The sequence below is a fragment of the Helobdella robusta genome (genome assembly GCF_000326865.2).
Source record: "Helobdella robusta unplaced genomic scaffold HELROscaffold_21, whole genome shotgun sequence".
In the NCBI taxonomy this organism is placed as follows: domain Eukaryota; kingdom Metazoa; phylum Annelida; class Clitellata; order Rhynchobdellida; family Glossiphoniidae; genus Helobdella; species Helobdella robusta.
The window spans coordinates 2,979,212-3,000,675 of NW_008704124.1; the positions used below are offsets into that span (position 1 = coordinate 2,979,212).

General features: G+C 35.5%; 2 protein-coding genes across 2 annotated transcripts in view; one reads left to right on the forward strand and one right to left on the reverse strand.

Annotated features, from left to right (window-relative positions):
* Positions 1-5,827: 5,827 nt before the first annotated feature.
* HELRODRAFT_171830 (hypothetical protein) lies at positions 5,828-9,665 on the forward strand (the record flags this gene model as incomplete). Its single annotated transcript, XM_009018495.1, has 3 exons — positions 5,828-5,919; positions 7,010-7,082; positions 7,899-9,665. 3 exons carry the CDS (start codon positions 5,828-5,830, stop codon positions 9,663-9,665), a joined length of 1,932 nt encoding a protein of 643 aa, XP_009016743.1.
* A 10,467-nt stretch (positions 9,666-20,132) lies between these two features.
* The window catches only part of HELRODRAFT_171831 (hypothetical protein), a gene marked incomplete at both ends in the record, with an annotated part of 3,068 nt that continues 1,736 nt past the window's right edge, over positions 20,133-21,464 (reverse strand). The window contains one exon of the mRNA XM_009018496.1: positions 20,133-20,327. Within this exon, the coding sequence (XP_009016744.1) occupies positions 20,133-20,327 (195 nt within the window). The remainder of the gene's footprint in view (positions 20,328-21,464) is intronic.

The window sequence follows — 21,464 nt, forward strand, 5'->3', positions numbered from 1 at the left end:
GAAAAAACGCATGACATCTCAACGCAACTAAAACAACGGTTTTGGAAAACATGCAAATCGCAATTCAACAAGTCAACAAGTTTGTCACCTCAATTTAATTCTAACGAATGCAAGAAATATTTCCATTCAATTTTAAGTAATTCTCCAAACAATAAATTCAACCTTCCAAATTGGATACGAAATCTTCAAGAACCTGCATTACCATTTAATATAAATCCACCATCATATGCAGAAATTTCATCAATTATTCGCAAATGCAAATCTAAAGCATCTCCATGCCCTCTTGACCAGATTTCAACGATACCCTTCAAAAAATGTCCGATTCTTCGCACAATCCTTCATCAACTTCTAAACAAATGTTGGTCATCATCAACGATTCCATCCTGTTGGAAAAAAGGGTTCTCAATTTTAATTCACAAAAAAGGTGCCGCCAATGACCCTGCCAACTTCAGACCAATAACTTTGCAGCCTACCCTATATAAAATATTCTCGTCGTTCATCAACAACAGAATATACAAATTTTTAGAATCCAACAATTACATTAATAAAAATATCCAGAAAGGTTTCTATCCAAAAGTAGATGGTTTGGCAGAGCATACTCAATTATTAACTCATATGCTCAAAGATGCAAAGAGGCACCAAAGAACAGTCATCGTCTCACTTTTGGACCTTCGCAACGCTTTTGGCGAAGTCAGTCATGACCTTATTTCAGCTTCTCTAAATTACCATCATATACCACCAGCGATAACCAATTTAATAAAATTCATATACACATTTATTCGATATCGGTCTCTGGATACGAAAAGCTAACTCCTCCGATCCCGGTCAAGCGTGGTGTACTACAAGGTGATCTTGCGTCACCGTTGCTGTTCAACCTTTGTTTTAATCCACTCATGAAATTGTTAGAGGGCAGGGAATACCAGCAATGTGGTTACATTTGGGGCCCTTCAGCTTATTTAAAATCAAGGGCATGGTTCCAATTTGCTGACGACTCAGCAATCATCGCCAACAGCACAGAAGGTGCCCAAAAATTAATTGACTTAAACAAAGCCTGGTGCAAAGCTACCGGGATGAAAATGAGGATAGATAAATGCTGCACGTTCGGCATGAGGAAGAAAAATGGTAACTACGAACAATTCCTGCCGAGGTTGACAATTGATGACACCACTGTACCGCAGATACGCATTGGTGACCATTTCGAATATCTAGGTAAAATATACGATTTCGAATGCAACAATTCCAAAGCTAAAGATTTGCTGCTCAACAAATTACAAGGCATGTTGTCAACGATTTCAAGTCTGGACACCACAGCCCAGTGGAAACTTCAAATTTTACGTCGTTTTGTCCCAGCTCAAGTAGCCTTCGAACTGCGTATTTACGATATATCACTGTCATGGATTGCCAGCAAGTTGGATCCATTGATTAACGATGCCGTTAGAACTTGGCTGGCTTTACCGATAAGCAGCTGTCTATCTGAGATTCTTTCACTGCCGTACAAATTGGGAGGTCTGAACATCAGATCCCTGAAACATTATGCTGAATCATTGAGAGTGAAGCTTCGCAACTACCTTAAATCTAACGGTAACGAAGAAATGAAAAGTCTGTGGAGCGAGTCATTTAATGACTACACAAAAATAGACAACTTGCTCCCAGTCACCAAAGATATAAATCCCACTCTCCATGATTTGAAGCTCAAACAGCAAGAAAAGGTGTTCGACCATTTATCATCACTAAGCTCCCAAGGAATAGTGTTGAAGACAGTGAGGGAAAACATCAAATCAGATCAAATAGTTCGCTGGTCAAGGTCTACGGCCACACAGTCAGAGGTTATTTACAAGTTTATTAGGAAAAGTATCATTCAACAACTTCCAACAAACTCCAACCTAGCAAGATGGGGAAAAACGTTTAAACCACAATGTCCACTATGTGACGCTTATCAAACAAACAAGCATGTTTTGTCCAACTGTAGCTCCGTTGCAGCTTTAAAAAGATATTCAGATCGTCACAACAAAGTTCTCTCAATAGTTTTAGAAAATATTAAAAAATGCGCAAGTTTGGAAGTCTCGTTGTTTGCCGATCTGGAGTGTGAAGATTTTCGTCCAGTATTAACGCTGTTTAAATCTCTGCGCCCTGATATTAATCTTTGCGACACGATCGATATTTTAGAACTAACGATATGCCACGAAACAAATTTAAAACAATCTAAAGAATACAAAATTGAAAAGTACTCTCAAGCCCTTCAACTTAATTTAAAGAGTGAATACAATAATTTTAAACTTTTAATTAAAATATTTGAAATTTCTACAATGGGTTTTTACAATACTTTTAATTTATCGCTGGTTAACTTAATTTGGTCGAACGATTTTAGAAACAATTTAATAAACTCTGTGTTATCATCATCTTACTCAATATATTGCGATAGGAATAATGAATGAACCTTATTTTTATTGACTATAATTCTCTATTTGTACTCATTTTTGTCGAGTGATGAGCAAATTAGACTAACAGCCTATTAATTTAAACACTTTATTATATTAAACATTATTTTATATCTATCTTTATATTCATTTTGTGATATTTGATAAAATAAAAGCAGTGTTCCCATTATTAATATTATTATTATTATTATTATTAGTAGTAGTAGTAGTAGTAGTAGTGTAGTAGTAGTAGTAATAGGAGGAGGAAGTAGTGGTAGTAATAGTAGTAGTGGTAGTAGCCGCAATAGTAGTAGTAGTAGTAGTAGAAGCAGTTTTAATAGTAGTAGCAGTGGTGTTGATTTAAAAAACAACTGAAAACATGCAAAAACGGTTGGTCATATGTTTGTTGCACAAACATACAAACACATACAAAACACTCACATACAAGTGCACACACATAAATATAGGCAAACAAACACACACGTGTACATAAATACGTACATGAAACGTGTGCATTAATAAGTGCACATACATAAAACAATACACATTACAACAAATTAGCTAGCACACACACACACATAAACACACAAACTGACATACACACTAACTCACACACACTACACTCACACACATTCACACAGACATATACACACAGACACACAAACACACACAGAGACACACACATGCAACAAATACACATGCAACAAACACACAAACATGTGGCGAGCGTTCGTCGAGCAGACTCCATAAACAATCATAACAAACAACTCAATGACAACCGTATCAACATGAATAACACAAACAACAACTACAATAACGACAACAATAATAATAATTTTATTACTGACAATAATAATAATAATAACAAAAATTGCAACATTATTAACAACAAAACAATAAGGTTATTTATTACATCATCATCATCACCATCTTCATCATCGTCATCATCACCATCTTCATCATGTGAAAATAACATAAGCTTAACAGCATAACCCATCAACACAGTTTTAAAGTAGTAGTAGTAGTAATAGTAGTAGTAGTAGTAGTAGTTGTTGTAGTAGTAAAAGTTGTAGTAGTAATAGTTGTAGTAGTAATAATAGTAGTAGTAGAAGCAGAAATATATATATATATATATATATGTATATATATATATATATATATATATATATATATATATATATATATATAGATATATATATATATATTACTCTGATGATGGTAAATGATACCGAAAAACTTTATGTAAATGTACATATGAAAAATGGAGTCTAAAATAATTAGAAATTTTATTATTAATTTGAATAAATTGAATAATATCGATAAAATGATTGTTCGAAAAATTGAAAAACTTGGTTGCTAACTCAGCAATGCGGAAAATGCGGTGGTGATACTTCTTAACTATTTATACAACAGTCTGAACCCATATATATATATATATATATATATATATATATGTATGAATGTTGTGATGTTGTGTGTGTGCGCGTGTGTGTGTGTTGTGTGTGTGTCTATTGATATAATTCGTCATGTGAACATGACAGCTACAGAGCCGTCATCATCAGCAATAAAATATTATTTATTACCATGCACGATCTTCAATCATCTTCATTACAATTCATTTTAAAACTCTTGATGGTGATGATGATGGTGATGATGATGATGTTGTTGTTGATGATGATGTTGTTGTTGTTGATGATGATGATGTTGTTGTTGTTGATGATGATGTTGATGATGATGATGATAATAATAATGAGGAGGATGATAAAGATAATGATCATGCATGATAGTGATGATTTTTTTATCAGCGGTGCCTGCTAATTCATAAACGAGGCATGTCAGTGCAAAAACATGCCTGGAGCTTCTGACTGGTGTGACCATCAAGTTTTACTTACCAGACATTCATACCAACCACTGATGATCGAGACATTTGTATGGCACACGTTTAAATGTATGTATGCGTGAATGTGTGGGCTTCTTTGTGTACATTGAATGATCGTTACCATGGTTGGCGAATCAGAATGTCCTGAAATTTAAAAAATCAGAGGGCCATTCCAACAGATTAGTATTGTCTTCAGAATTTCTTTTTAATGAGCTCAATGAATTCATCACAATCAGTGAAGAGTTTGAAACATTCCGCAAGAAAACGCAAACTCGTGCGCGCATACTTCACACATACTGACAAACACCACACACACGCACAGAGAGTCCCTATATCATATCATAAGCATCACACATACACATAAACACACACGCACGCACACACGCACGCACGCGCACACATACACAAACAATTGGTGAGGTAAGATGCACATGATGAACTGCATTGTTGTGGATGTTCACGTCTGCGGCAGACCAGACAGTCACCGCAAGTATTAATCATCAACCATTGCTCTTATTCATCTCTTCGTAATTAGACATGCACATCAGTCATTCTCTTCCTTCTCCATGCATTCATTCATTTATTTACGTTATTTAAAATTTTGAACTATCGAACAACAAAATAATTTTATATGAAAATTATATATGTATATATAATTTATAAAAAATATATTTATATATAGTTAGCTCAAACGGCAAACGGTTAACGCACACGGACACGTGTTGAGTTGCATAGATGACTGATATTTTGATCTAAATTAATTTTTTAAATTCAGTCACGTTTGTGTTGTGTTTCCCATTTTTCCCCATTCCCGTCCAGCATTCCCAATTTTCGAACAAAGATTCCATATTCTCTAAAATTTCCATTCCCAAAAACTAGACCAACTTCCAACTCTACCAACTTCCATGGGAACCATGGAAATCCTGCTATTCCCGTTCCCGTCTTACCTCTGATAGAAAATGTTTCACAAAATAACATTGCACGTGTTAATCGCGCTTGAAAGTAACATCATAGTTGCCTGGCTGCGCCTCACTGCACCAGCAGGCAGTCATCGCTGCTGAACACATTTTTGACTCCAGGACCTAATTGATAAGAAGGAGGACAGTGACACTCGTTTTTTAATTTGGAATTGATCGCTTGTCTCTCTTGCTTCTACTTACATCATCTTGATAGACTTCGTGAAAAGTTGAATGAGAAGTATTCACGTTGAAGGTAATCAGAATGAGAACGATCACTACATTATCTGACAGTCATGTTACCTACCCTTATATGAACATAACATAACATTTAAATAATGAGCGTAGATTAAAATCCATGTGCTCATAAATTTATTGTTTTTTGGATAATAAATCCAAAAAACAATAATAATTTGAAATAGTATCAAAAAAAATAATAAAAAAATAAATACAATAATAATAATAACAACAATAAAAATAAACTACGGTACCATATCGATAAAATAATCGAATATATATAGATGCAATATGTATCTGTCTATCAATCCAACGTATAGTCCTCATCGCCGGTGCCAATGACCACCAATTTACCCATCACACCATCCGTCACTTCATCCCGGCCTTCACCAATCCAACTTCACGATATCGTTCACTGCAGACAAGCCTCGTAGCCACACCATCCTTGTCGACCCTGAAAACTATTAGAAATAAATGTAGTTAGCTCCAAATTAGTTAATTTAACACCTGCCGGTGTTGAGAGTCTATGCCAAAATCTTAGAATTATAGACGGTCATTCTCTTACCTAATTATTTACATAATGAAGTCTCAAGTGCAAAAAACAAACAAATAAAACAGAACATATACACCCGCCCATTTAAAAACAACTTCACAATTGACCTGTGCGTATCAAGTCGGAAACGACACTACCAACTCTCAGCACCTCTAACCACACAAGTGCACCAAACATAGAATGTATATCATATATATCGTTATCATTACTTATATAACTAAACCAATGAATACATCAATACAAAGCGTATAAGCACATACACATCGCTACACACACATCTGTATATCACCCACAAATACACACGAATACATTCCAGAAGATTGCATGTTTAATTTATTGATCTAGGCGCCTCCGCTCTCCAGTTGTATTTAAAACTTTCATTCTTCCAATAATCATCCAACGAATTTTTAAATCTGTCAACAGTGGCACAGTTCACTATATTGGCAGGTAATTTATTCCACACAGGAATGATTCGACAAGTAAAAAATGCTTTCGCAAGTTACCTTTGAACCCGATATTCCTAGTTTTTTATGATATCCTCTTGTTCTCTCATTTAAGTACAAAGACATTTCAGAATAACAATCTTGATCATTCAGGTCAAGAAATTTTTTAAACAACAAAATCAGATCTCCTCTAACTCTTCGGCACTTCAACGTTGGCAACCCCAAATATCTAAGCCTATCCTCATAGTTTAGTCCCCTGCATTCCCTTATCATTTTTGTTGCTCACTTTTGAACCCTTTCAATATGCTCTACCATCTCTACCTTCCACGGCGACCACACTGGAACCGCATATTCTAGAACCGACCTTACCATAGTTTTATATAAAATCAAGAAAGTTATGTTTTAAAGTTTCAATCATTTCGTTACTTTACTATTTCATTACCATTTTTAATATGAGAATGCAAAAAAGTAAGCAGAAAATGAATATTTCAATTATTCAAATTTAACTTTGTTATCGTCATCAGATTAACAACGCAAAATCAACTGTGGCAGGCTATGAATTCAATTCAGACGTGTTGTTTCAATCACATTATTATAGTAAGTAACATCATCAACAACTTTTTTCCTTTTTCAAAATGTTCCAAAAAGAAATGATCTCGTTCAAATAACTTAAAAAATCATAAAGAGCACGAAGTTATTTAATGAAGAAGCTTCAACGAGCCTAGCAACATCTCTGAAAAAATTTAACAACGTGTTGTAAATTGAAGAGTATGTCGTTTTATGCATGCAAATAGCTCAATTTATGGCCGTTTAACGCGCAGAGAGCACTTTGAAATAACGGCGAAAATGTTGAGAAATTTTTTCTTGTTTATCGTTCTCGGTGTACTTTTGTAATAAAGTTTGTTGCAGGTTTTGTTGTATAGTGTTATTAAGGTTGTTGCATTTTGTCGATTATTGTTGTTGCTTTTGTGTGCCGATGATGAACAATTGTAGCAACTACAAACCTCATACGAACCACGTGCAGCTATGTTACTCTGCCTACCACAATCTATTGCATTTCGTTTATTTATAAATCTGTACATTTTTTAACAGAACTTTGATTTTTTTATAACAACATATTTTTTGGCGGTTTTGATATTCTTCGCCTCATTCGGGGTCAACGTTGAGTGATATTTTATATTTCTCCTCAAAATATCAAATGTCTGTTTGAAAAAATTATCATTTAAATTAATTTAATCAAAGATAAAATTGTTTAAATTTGTCAAATGTATCTAAAAAAATCAACTGTTTTTGAAAACAATTTAATTTGCTTGGCTATTTAAAACTGAAATGTTGTATTATAAATGATGTTAAATAAATCTTAAATTAAAATTCAAATAAAAACTTAAAATTTATTTTAAATTTTATTAACAGTTGGACGCCAAGAACAGCCCACTTGCTCTGCTGGTTCAGACGTGCAGCAGCATTGGAAGGGACAACAGCAACAACAAACCATCCGCTACAGGCAACAACCCCGTCGACAAAAAAGATAATTTGGCTTCGTCAAGCAATTTTAGCAACAACACGCCGAGTAAGGATGGCTCGTCTCGATTGAAAACCGGTGCAACACCTGAAAAGTTATCGAAATCTAACTTAGAAGAAAGAAGAAAAGCACAAAATGGATCTGATTGCATCCTGAGAAAAGATGAAAAAAGTAACAGCAACACTAGTACAAATAAAAATTCCCATTCCAACAACTTCAAAACAAGTCCGAACAAACCGAACTGCATCAGAACTCCGTCAATGAACGCCGAAAAATTAACTGACCGACATTCGAGTGTTGGATCATACACGGACAAATACAACTTTTATAACGAAGACATTAGTACAACGTCGTTATCAGCCGCTGGTCGATACATACCAAACTACTTCAACGGTTATTTGAACAAGCTTAATAACAACTCGAACAATGGTTATTTTCCAATGGATGCAAACAGTCAGGAATATTTAGTTAAAAACTCTTTATATCCATTATATAATTCAATAAAACTACAAGAAGCAATACAAAATGCATCTTCATTTCCATCTCCGTCTTCGGCTCTTAGCAATCTTTATCCTTCCATATTCAGCTATCCACTGTCGCTTGATCCGCTGGCTGCCTACTCAGCTAATTTGGCAGCTGTGGTTCAAGCTGCAGCAGCGTCACAAGTTGCCAACTTACCCAACCAACAAAAGTCACCTACCGGAGCAACCACAGCCAGTGGACTTTTTAAAAAATGCAACGAGAATGGTTTGTGCAAAGAACCAAGTTGTACTGGCTCACACGTTTCAACATCTCATCTAAAAAGTCAATCCCCTCATTGCACATCAACAAATTGCAATCAATGCTGCGATAAATCAACAACAATGTTCAACAGCAGCAGCAACATCAACCCAGCAACAGCATCGTTGCATGCAGCAGCCAACTTATTCTACCCTGCATCTCTTCCTCCTGTGCCATCTTTATGCATGCCTCCTTTCAACCCTCTTTTACTTACTGGCGGATTGGGAGCTTCGATGTTTAATTCCTCATTGAGCAGTCCCATGCAACTCCCCCATCAACCACACGGACAACCTCTGGTGTGCAATTGGGTACAAGGAAGTGAATATTGCGGCAAAAGGTTTCTGACATCCGAAGAATTACTGATACATTTGCATGGACACACAACAGAATCAAATTCCCCAACTCTTCCCTCACCCCCACAATCATCTTCGACAATAAATCACCCCCACCAGCAGCAACAAAAACAGCCACCTATGCCACCCTTACCACCTCAAGCTCTACCTCCCTTCAACCCAGCTGCTCTCCCTCCTCTGCCTTTTCCGTTGTCATCGTACTTTGGTGTACCGTCTTCCAGTCGTACACACCCAAGTACAAGAAGTCTTTCGTCTTCTCCAAGCTTCCCTCACCCCCATCTGACGTCAGCTCCGCATCACAGTAGTTCCCACACTAATCGATCGCGCGCTAGTCCAAACAGCCTTTTCACTTCCGCCCGTTATCATCCGTACAAATCACCAACTCTTTCCTTGACGCCCCCAAATCTAACAGCTCCTCATGCCAATGTTTTGAGCCAGCCATTCCCTTCCCTAGCTGCATATTATTCTCCATACGCCCTCTACAACCAGCATCTCAACTCCGTTGCTGCAGCTGCTGCACCTTAATTTCCCAAGTTACTCGCATCCAAAATTAAAGAAGAAGGTCTCGTTTGATTTTGTTGTTCAATTTCAGGTTCATATGTTACTGATTACGACGAAAAATTAATATTGAAAGACCCAGATACATGTTTGTCATTGCAAAACATGAATGAACGTAATTTGGAGAACCATCACCTCTACTCGTCGACCGGTAGTTCAACCTCAAAACCTGCCACTACCCAACACCTGGTACGTTAAAAAAGTGCGACAGAAATTATTTCAACATGTTAACAACAGTCAAACATAAGTAGACATAAAACTTAATTTTTGTCAGTTAAATTGTTTATAAAAGCACTTTAATAATTTACGGTAACAAACGTGTATATATACATGCATTATATATATATATATATATATATATATATATATATATATATGTTATATATATATATGTATATATATATATATATGTGTGTGTGTGTGTGTGTGTTATATATATATACAAACAATATATTTCATTATATGAATCAACTGTTTTAGATTGTACGAAAAAATGCTTGATCGATGTTTGGTTTCGAAGTGATTTATTAGCAGAATGATTTATCGCCCATTTCAAATGATGGATAGACTCGTTAAATTATTTCAAACGTCTCGTTAGGAGAGTAAATTCTAACGTTTTGCACGCATTTTTCTGCACACCACACTAATATAAGTTATATACATAAATATATACATATTCCGTGCAACTAAGTTATTGTTATATAAGTATATATATATATATATACCTTCTTTTAGCAGTATGATTTTTCGTTCATTTTTTCGATATTGGAGTGACGTGATGAATGTTCAAGATCAGTTTTCATAGTTTCTTGAAATGTTGATAGATGACCATCGTGATGTTAGGCGTTCTCTTGCAGCACTCTGTCTCGGTTGTTGTACATATTCATTTCAATTCTATTCTGTTGTGGACAGTTGTTGGATTGTGAATAGTTGCAAATATTTTAATTATATTCTTCTTACTAGTTGGCTTTACATTTGTTAAGTACTTCTACATCAACAATCATGAATGTTTGCGTCAACTGTCCAATGCTATTTTTCTTTTAATAAAAATTTGAAATATTTCAATTAGCATGAAGCATGGAAACGATTTGATTGGTAAACAAACAGTTAATTAAATTATTCGCTTAGAAACGGTTCGATTTACTAACTAGTTTGATTTACTGATAAATTTTGTATAGAAAACCTCAATAAGAAATTTAAATGGGATGATTGAGAGCCAGTCAGATAAAGGCATGCAATTTATTTATTTATGTTTAACAATTGAATGAGCAATGAAGATTTATCACTCCTTATATGAGAACCATTCATTTCTGATGGCTTTAAATCGTTCACTCAACGTGCAGCCCTCACTGATGTATGACTGAAAATTTTTTTATTATTATTATTATGTTAGAATAATTATTTGTAGCGTTGTTTTTATTATTCTTTCAAATTATTCTTGTTATTATCGCCATTATCATCATCACCTTCGCAAATGGTTGTTATTATGTTTGCTGTTCTTTTGAGCGTATTGAAGTGTATGCATCGTGCTTCGAACGATGATTATCGCTATAAATTTCAATCATTCAAGTAAATTTTTATGAACTCTCCTCGATCGTTAATTTAAATTTAAACAACTTCACGTGTGATGGCTGACGTTTTTCTACGGTACGTTCAAAATAATTTGCCGATAACAGAAACACACACGCACAAATAAAATGACATACACAAACACAACGCGCATTCACGCAGTCGTAAACATACACACATATACACACATACAGTCGAACGCACACTCACACACATACACGCATATACACACATACGCGCACATACACACTCACGCATATACACGCGTACACGCACGTACTTATGAAGCACAAGTGCACACGAAACACATCCACACATGCATCGAAGAGCTTATTAAGAACAAGTTGATAGAGTGACACGACAAAAGTGAGCCGAACGAAAAACAGTGCAAATTAATTTGTTACAATGCATCCGTCAGCTTTTTACTTTAAATATCTTTCCATTAATTTTTCAGTCACTCACACATTTGTTTTCTATTTATCGCATGGGGTGGAGATGATGAACTCTTTGATGAAGACAATAATGATTGTGATGAAATGGCAGATATCGTTATGGCGATGATAATGATAATATGGTGATGCTGATGATGATGAATAGATTTCTTCTCGTTATAATTTGTGAAGCAGTGAGTTCTTGACATGTATGATAGAAATGGATTGTGTCATTCCGTGGTGCCAATCTGCGCGTGAGTGTGTGTCTGTGTGTGTGTCTTTGTGTGTGTATGAGAAAGAGAGAGAGGAAAAGAGAGAGAGAATTAGAGTGAGTGATTGAACTATTTTACCTTTCTTCGTCCGTATGTTCCTACATTTAATTTTCATTCATTTTTTATTTGTTTGTATTTTGTATTTTGTTTTTTATTGTTGATTATTTTCATTTGCAATAATAACAATCGTGTAATTTCTTGCAGATTCAAGATGATAGTTTTGAATAAATTCTCAACCATTAAACAACATTTTGGTGTTTGTCATTTTATTTTAGACTTCCTTTATAATTTACAGAAATAAAACAACTTCATATATGAACAGTGCTGGTACGCTGAACTGAAAGTTTCGACTTGCTCGATTTGCGCGATGAGATGTTCGATTGCTATCCAACAAGGCTCAACATTTAGTTTTCTTATAACCCGTAAATAAAAAATATTTCTTAATTAATTTTCAAGTGGCTGAAAAATGTTTCGTGGTGGACTGAAATTTCGTTTGTCGTTCGGGGCTGATTTGTTAAATAATTTTAAAAAGTCGCAAAGATTTATTATCAGCAGAGCCATTTCAAACCTTTTTTTATGATGCTGTTAAGATTTATTACCCACAGCGTACATTTGTTCAGCGACTTCCACGTTGTGTTAGAAAATTAGTACTATTATTCACAAGAGATCATAAATAATGAACATGTTCAGAGCATGACATTAAAAAATGGAGTCACTAAATCATGAAATCGTTTACAAAATAAGCAAAAATAAAGAACATTGAAAATAATTTTCGTTTCAGTAACAGTTGAATGATATGACAAACATCCATCAAATGGCGTGTAATTCATTAGCAGCATGTGTCAGACATGTGCAGCTTACATACACCAACTGGTCGACTGTTGGGATGACTGATTTGTTAATTGAACGATGGCTGATTGTTTAATCGTAAGATTAGTTAACTGATTGACTGACAAACTGTCTAACTGCTTTGATTGAATAACTGGTCAAATGATTAACTGGTTGACTATATGAATGATTTCTTTATTTCTTTTGTGTCGCGCTTCTTGCGCAATATTTATGAACACAAATCTATTCAATTAGCATAGTTTCAATAATTTTATTCCACTTTTTGAATACATTATGGCAAATCCATGTTAATACTTATTAAAAACATTGAAAAAATGTTTTGAACATAATAGAATGTATTTGAAATGAAATAGTATTGAAGGCTTCCTGTCGGTGCCTTATTGAGTGTTGTTTAGACAGGACTGAATTGATATATATATAATTTATCCTATTTGCCGTTTCATAAATAAAATCAATAACTATAAGTGTATTTCCGTTTTGATATTATAACATTTCAAATGCCGGTTTTTTTCAAAAAAATAGGAGCAGACCTAAGTTGTAATTTTGTAATCTAATTAACGTCTGAGTCACATCCATAGGTATCAAAAATTGTGAATCAAAATTTGCAAAATGAAATTATGCCAGTGGGTTCATATTTTATTTCGGAACCAAATATGAAATAACTTCGTAAGATTGCTTCAGAGAAAAATTAAAGCTATTGTTAGAACCGCGGCAATGATCAAATTGCGCTATTTTATTTGTTATCCTGATTATTGTAATCTTTGCTATATTTGTAATCTTTGGATTGTAAGCTATATAGGATTGTAAAAAAATATTGAATTTATGCTAAAAATTTAGGCTATGTATAGGTCCTGCGTAGTAGTTATGTTGCCAGTCAGGTTTTGCAGTCAGGTTTCTAGAGAAGTTAGAAGCAAAGTCGTAAATGTGATTTATGTAGTTACTTGAATTGAATTAGTTTATTGTTTCTATTACTGTTGGCATTCAAATAAACGTTCAACAAATTTTGCGTTCGAAGCAGTTGTGTTCATTCATCGGAAATCGACGAGATAACGAAACGAATACCAACGGAATACAAAACCAAGAAATAACGAACACTCGACGATCGTTGGGAGCTACAACACTGGTGTTGAAAATATAGAGATATTTGAAAATATCATTGGTGTCGGTAGTTACGAGAGTCATGGGTTGCAGCAATATATAATAAACTCCACCATAATTATGCTCATCTGCTAATAGCTGCTCAGAATATATTTTACAGGTAGGTTCACAGTTTTTTGCCATGAAATATTCAAAAAATACCAAATTGTTACAAAAATTTATCATAGGCAACGAAATTTTGTAAACACGGACGTAGAACTGCAGATCATATTTTTATAATTACACACCAGTATATAAATCTTTGAAAAATGAAATATGTTTACATTTTTTAGATAACAGACACACACACAAATTAAAACAGTCAGACAAACATACAAAGCATGCACCCTATGCATGCACGCATACATGCATATGCATGCGCAAACAAAAATAAGTCCATACTTAAGTTATTATGTTCAATTCACCCATGCAAATATGCACACACGCGATACATACATTATGCAAGTATTATGCTTACATCACATACACACGCATCATACACACACTTACATGTTTATGCATCGTTTCAGGGTGTTTAATTTGAACGTTTTGTAATAAATCACGTTTTACGAACAGACCTGCAACTTACATGTACGAATGCTCCATATTTATATATACTATACATATTAACAAGTATGAGTGTATGTCAACATGTGTATGTAAATAAATACTACTAATAGTTATAAGAAATATATAGGTATGCAAAAACACACCCCCACAAACGGACTCGTGGAATGCACCGTCGAAACGATGAAATGCATCATCGGTGAGTCTTCTCGTAAGCAGAGTCCAACCCTGGATCCCCAACCGTATGGACAGAATCGAGCCTCCGCACACCTGCAACACCGCCACTGTCTTGACCGTCGTGTTTGTGCCGCTTTTGTGTTGACTGTTTCGTCGTTACCTATGATAAACTTTGTAACAATTTGGTATTTTTTAAATATTTCATGGCTACCTACCTATAAAATATATTCTCAGCAGCTATATGCAGAACAGCAGAATTATGGGGGAGTTTATTATAGAGCTCCATTTTTCTCTGAAGCTATTTTATGAAGAATTGAAGTTCCGAAATAAAATACGAACCCGCAGGCATAATTTTATTTTGCAAAATTTAGTTCACAATTTTTGATACCTAGATCTGACTAAGACATTAATTCAATTACGCAATTACAACTTTGGTCTGCTCCTATTTCTATGAAAATAACCGGCATTTGAAATGTTATGACCAAGGGCCATAACACGAGATTGTTCAAAGTTATCAGCCGCTGATCTGCATTTTAATCTCCACTGAGTGTGCTGTCGAGGTATCCTTTTTTCATTTAGGTATTCTTACAATGTTCTACTTGACCACTCGCACAGCGGATTCTTGTTATCTTAAGTATTTTTATTATTGGTATTATTTTATCATAGCTATTTTCAAAATTATTAATGTTGATGTTTTCCAATCATTCCTTCTAAAAACCTGTTTAAGAATTTCCGAGACCGGCATGCAAACAACGTGACCCGCGAAACGAAACTGAGCCAGGTGGATAATGGCTTCAATACCTGTGATACCACATCTCTTCAGCACTTTAGTTTTAGGCACCCAATATTCAAGAAAATGGTCGAGTTTTCGTATGTGACGTTGTAGGTGGTCCATCTTTCCTATCCTTGCAACAAAGTGGACAGCAGGACAGCACTCTTGGTTTTCAATTTGCCTCTATGATCATAACAACTTGATCGGCCACTTTTGCGCTTAAACATTTAAAATCTTTAAAAATTGATTAATTTTTTTATACGTTACCGTAAACATCGGCTATTTAGCCAATAAGTCCAAATCCATGGAATTTTAAAAACTCAGCTGATAACACTCAGTGCCATGCCAGATGTCATTTTTTAATTTGTTCCAGGTTGAGTGAGATACATAAACTATTTTCGGAGCTCCAATTTGGTAACTCTAAAAGTAATAATTAGTCAAAAAAGAATCTTTGATTAAGCACTCCATGGAAACACTTAGCTCAGCCGTCTCTGAGTCATCTCTGATGAGTGCCAGACTATCGCGCTGTAGTGTCAACACGCCGTCTGAATTTTGTGGATCATAAACGGTTTTCAATTGTTGATGAAGATTTTAATTGCTTTGATCCACGATTGTCTGAAGTATGTGCGCTCTCTCCTTATTTAGGCAAAGCTTTCTCTGTAAAAAGCCCATTGAATCGTAGAATAACATATAATATAATGCTTTCTTTGCGCAGTTGGTTTTGTCATCAATCCAGCTATTGTTCATTGTGTCCAGCAATCGACAAGCTCTCTTGTCTTGGTAGTCGAACCAGACCTGCCTAGTGTTTCTGCCGACGGAAATCGATAGCGTTTGAGGCAACTTTGTGGACGGGTATATGATAGTGGAGATTTTGAAGAAGCTGGTAACCAACTAATCTAAAGTGCAAACACAAAAACAACAATAATAATAATAACGTAATTTTATATTATAGTAATTTAGTGTCATCGTTTTACAAATTTGATGAGGTCATTAAAAGAAAGTTATAAACCGCAGCATAAGTATGTTAATCCTGAAAATAAAGCTAAATAATAATATAAATAATAATAATATATAAAAATATGGCCCAAACATATAATTAAATTCTAATAAATAATTGCCTACCCGAAAACGAGTCAACGCTGGAACGTCGTCACGTTGTGTACAAAATCACCTGTCTCACCGGCAACTGTGCGCGTCAACAATCAGACTTTATCAAAAAGTGCATACAGCACACCATCGCACCACACAACTGCACCACACAACACACCTCATCCAAAATTGACATCCGAGGTTGGGAGGGGGTGTTGCAACGGTTTGTTGGAAGCGGTCGACAGAAAAAATGACGATCGGTCCAATCGGTTCCACCACAAGAAGGCTGTTGCACCAGAACAACTACCATCCCAAAATTGAAAAAAACAACCAGTTTTTACCGCTGGAACACAACCCGAAAATGTTATGACTAACTTTGGACACAATGCTGTCGTTCTCACAACACCACAAAATGGCAGCGGGCAAGGCCACCAAAAGAAACAATATTCTCAAGGCTCTCAGCGGCACTACATATGGCCAGGATAAAGATACACTCCTACAGACATACAAAGCCATTGGGTGTTCCACAATTGAGTAACCCTAACCCTAACCCTGCCCGGCCTGGTTCCCTCTGACGTCCAACTCAAGCCTCAATAGACTACAAAGCTCTCAGAATGCTGCTTTACGACTGGTTACAGGCTGCCACGGAATCACGTCTGAGCAGCATTTACATTCAGAATGCCAGATACTAACAGTGAAGCAGCACTCCGAGTTGCTATCCTCACATTTCCTCCTACAGTGTTACAAACCAAGCCACCCGTACAACATCATTACCATTCAACAACGACCTTACCGAGATATGAAGGACACTCTCATCTCAAGATGGTCATCAATGGTCGAAGCGGTGCTTCCAGCAAACATCAACAACAAGTCTCTAAAGGCCGCATCCAACACTCTTCTTAGTAACGCCGCCAAAGCCGCCACCGAGTCGTACCAGGCACCGGTACTGCCCAATGGGTAGCCACCACCAACCCCTAAAATTGACAAATTGGAGGAAACCCTATCAAGGGCAACCAGGCTGACCCATGCTCAACTCCGATCCAGTCACAGTATCTTTCTGAACAGCTGCAAAAATAGAATTGACAGTGGACACATTAACATCTGTCCTTTCTGCCAAACACATCCGGACAATGTGCCACATCTGTTCAGCTGTCCACAGAATCCCACTGTCCTCAATCCAATAGATCTGTGGATAAACCCGGTCGCGGTGGCGAACTGGCTCAGGCCTCGCCTGGAACCCTCGTCCGACTCCTAGGAAGGACAACAACAACAACAACACACCTCACACACAACACAACACACTACATACACAACACACCACCACACAACACACCTCAAAAACAACACAACACATCGCATACACATCACACCACCACACAACACACCACCACACAACACACCACATACACAACACACCACCACACATACACAACACACCACCACACATACACAACACATACCTCGATACTCTTGCCTTCCTACATGCATTCATTTATAACTGGCCAATAAATAAAGTAGCGATAATGCATCCGTATAAATCAAGCACCACGTCGTTGCTGTTCAAGTGTTCTACGTTTTCATGTTTATGATTATTAATTCATGTTGTGTTGTGTTTACTATTAAATGTTTAATTATATATATATATATATATATATATATATATATTTATATATATATATATATACAAACATATGAGGTGTATCTGTAGGGTGTAGTGGTGTGGTGGTGTGCTGGGGTGGGGTATATGGTACAGTGATGTGCTGACAGTTAAACATTTAAATGCGAGATCATAAACTCAAAATGATTGACAGACTGGCATGATGTGAATAATGCGTGCGTGCGTGCGTGCGTTCGTGTGTGCGTGTGAGATTGTGATTTATTGCAATACAATAATTGAATGAAATATGTGCCGCTATAGCTGATAAATAAATAGGATGATGATGACGATGATGACGACGACAACTTAGTAACAGAACATAGTAATAATGATAAACGTGTTATGCAGTGATTGTAACAAACATCTTAGAAATCGACGACGACATGTTGTGACGGGTAGCGGCAATAAATTAACATCAGGCTCGACGTGATGGGAGTCGAAAACTGAACAACGCTTAACTTTGATTAATGATAATTTTTAAAACTTGCACACTCAAGTGTCGCCGTCAGTAGCAGGCAGTAGCAGCATTTTGAACGTTCAGCAATTGAACCGGCCAGCAAATCAAATCATTCAAGTCATGAACAGCCATAATCCGATCAATAAATGATTGATTGACTAATGTCTAATGTGCAGGAGTGAATGGATTGAAAATTGCAACTGCAGAGTTTAGTAGCCACCAGCCACCGACCACAGGAACTTAGATGGAACTTCATTCACGTGCTTGCTGCTCTTGTGTGACAGAGACCTGCCACATTGTGACTTACACAACAAAACATTTTACGTTGCTCACTCGATCACGATGAACGAGGTCTCAAAATGTTAAGCTTGATTTGTTGTTTGTAATAATGTGTTGTTTTAAGGAGATTTTATTGAAATTTCTTACATTCATTTTTGGTTACAATAATTTTTAAATTAAACAAATAAACAAATTGAACGATGAAATTTGAGAAGGCAATTAATTGAAGAGAGATGAATGAAAGTGCACGTACGTCCTGGCGTCTAAATGTTCACGTTTGACTTCGAGGCTCAAATATTAATAACCAATTCAACAACTGAAGAAAGTATTTCAAGATCTACAGTTTGCAATAACAGTTACAGAAACGAACGATGTGTGTTCTTTAATTATTTCTCACCTTTTCAGTCTGTCGATGTTGTTATTTTTTATTGGCATTCATGACATGTACGTGACCGATGAGATCTGGAATTGTGCTGATTAATGTGTTGCCATTAGACGCCAGCCAATGACTAACATACATTCCTCAATGGTCTCTGCTTAGCTAATGTGCCTCAGTTTCAATAACTAAGTTATTATCATCAATTAATTGTAATGATCTAATTAATTTGATTAACTGTTTCAACTGCAGGAAAGCACCTTTCAAAAAACTAGCGGATCATTAATGCATCAGTGATGAATTCATTCACTCATCATTGTCAAATCCGCATCATTTCGTAGCATGTAATTATTTGGGTCATGGCAGAAGCATTCCAGTTATCAGTTGGAGGGTTTTTACGCAGTTGAATCGAAGGCCGTTAAACATTAATGAGCAAATAAATTTAAACAAATGAATATATAATATGAATAATTAAATAATTAATGACACCTAATCATTTAACATTAAGTGATTTCAAAGAATACTGTATGTTTATGCATATATATGTATATATATATATATATATAAATATATATATTTTTTTTTTTTTTTTTTTTTAATCCAAATTTTATTTGACAGAAAAAATAAGTCAGGAGATCAAAAAAGTAACAAACTACTTGTGCAGACCACCTTAACTAATTAAAGTTCGTGTGCAATGTACAAAACACAAAGTAGACAAGTCGTTAAATAGAATTAAACATAATAAAAAAATATATATAAACATACACACATATACACACACATACATATATATAATAACATCTTAAACATCGACGGACATGGACATAACTTCGCTCTTAGCATAATGCTTAAAGTGTTCAATTGTAAGTTGCAATTGGTTATGCATAGCCAAAGCGTTCCAAAGTCTAACTCCCTTAGCAACCCAACTTCTATCGTAAGTAGAAGTTCTAACTTTTTTTGGCATCAACATACCATGTTGTCTGGTGGCCGATGTGATCTTACAAAAAACATTTAGGTGCTTATAATCGTTATAAGAAAGAATTTTATAAAGAAAAATCAGAAGAATGTAATTGTGTAATTGATCAAACCTAAGAATTTTATGACTTCGGAACAAATGATTGGTGTGATCACGATAACTTAAGGAGAAACACAGGCGTATAAAACTCTTTTGCAGCACAATGATCTTATTGATTAGATATTTACTTGCGGATCCCCAGAAAACATTCCCATACAGCAGATAGGGATATAGAAAAGAATAATAAAGCATCATCATTGTTTCAGTATCCAATCTGTTTCTCGCTTTAAATAATATTCCAATAACTTGATACAATTTATTGACCATTTTGCTAACGTGATTGGTCCATTTTAAATCACTTTGAAGTATAACCCCCAAAAATTTTATCGATTGCACTCTTGGGAGCACAGTGCCCTGAATGAACAATTTATTTTTTTCTAGAATTTTGTTATTAGTACTTATCTTAGGGCCAAATATAATATAACATGATTTACTTAAGTTCAATGCCAATTTACTTTTCAAAAACCAATCACAGAATTTTTGGAGCTGACGATTCATTTCTAGGAACAATTCATTTGGGTCTTTTCCCGACAAAAAAATATTGGTGTCGTCGGCGAACAGGATTGTAGTACATTTATCTGATATTGAAAAAATATCATTTACAAAAATTATAAATAATAGGGGGCCGAGTATCGAACCTTGGGGCACCCCTGTTTGAATTTTAAACGGAGGAGACACTACATTATCAACTGAAACAAACTGACTCCGATCAGATAAATACGACCTGAACCAGTCAAACACAACTCCACGAAAACCGTACATCGACAACTTTTGTAGCAAAATTTCGTGATCAATTACATCAAAAGCCTTTTTTAGGTCAATGAAAGCACCCAGGCTAAATTTTTTCTTATCGAAACCCTCCAAGAGAGACAAATGCAACTCGGCAATGGCCTTCTCAGTTGAAGATTTTGGGACAAAACCATACTGATGTCTATTGATCACGCTATGCTCAATCAGATAATCCCACATGCGATGAACATTAGCTTTTCAAAAATCTTGGAAAAAACCGGCAGTATTGAGATTGGACGGTAATTTCAAAAAGAGTCGGGTCACCACCTT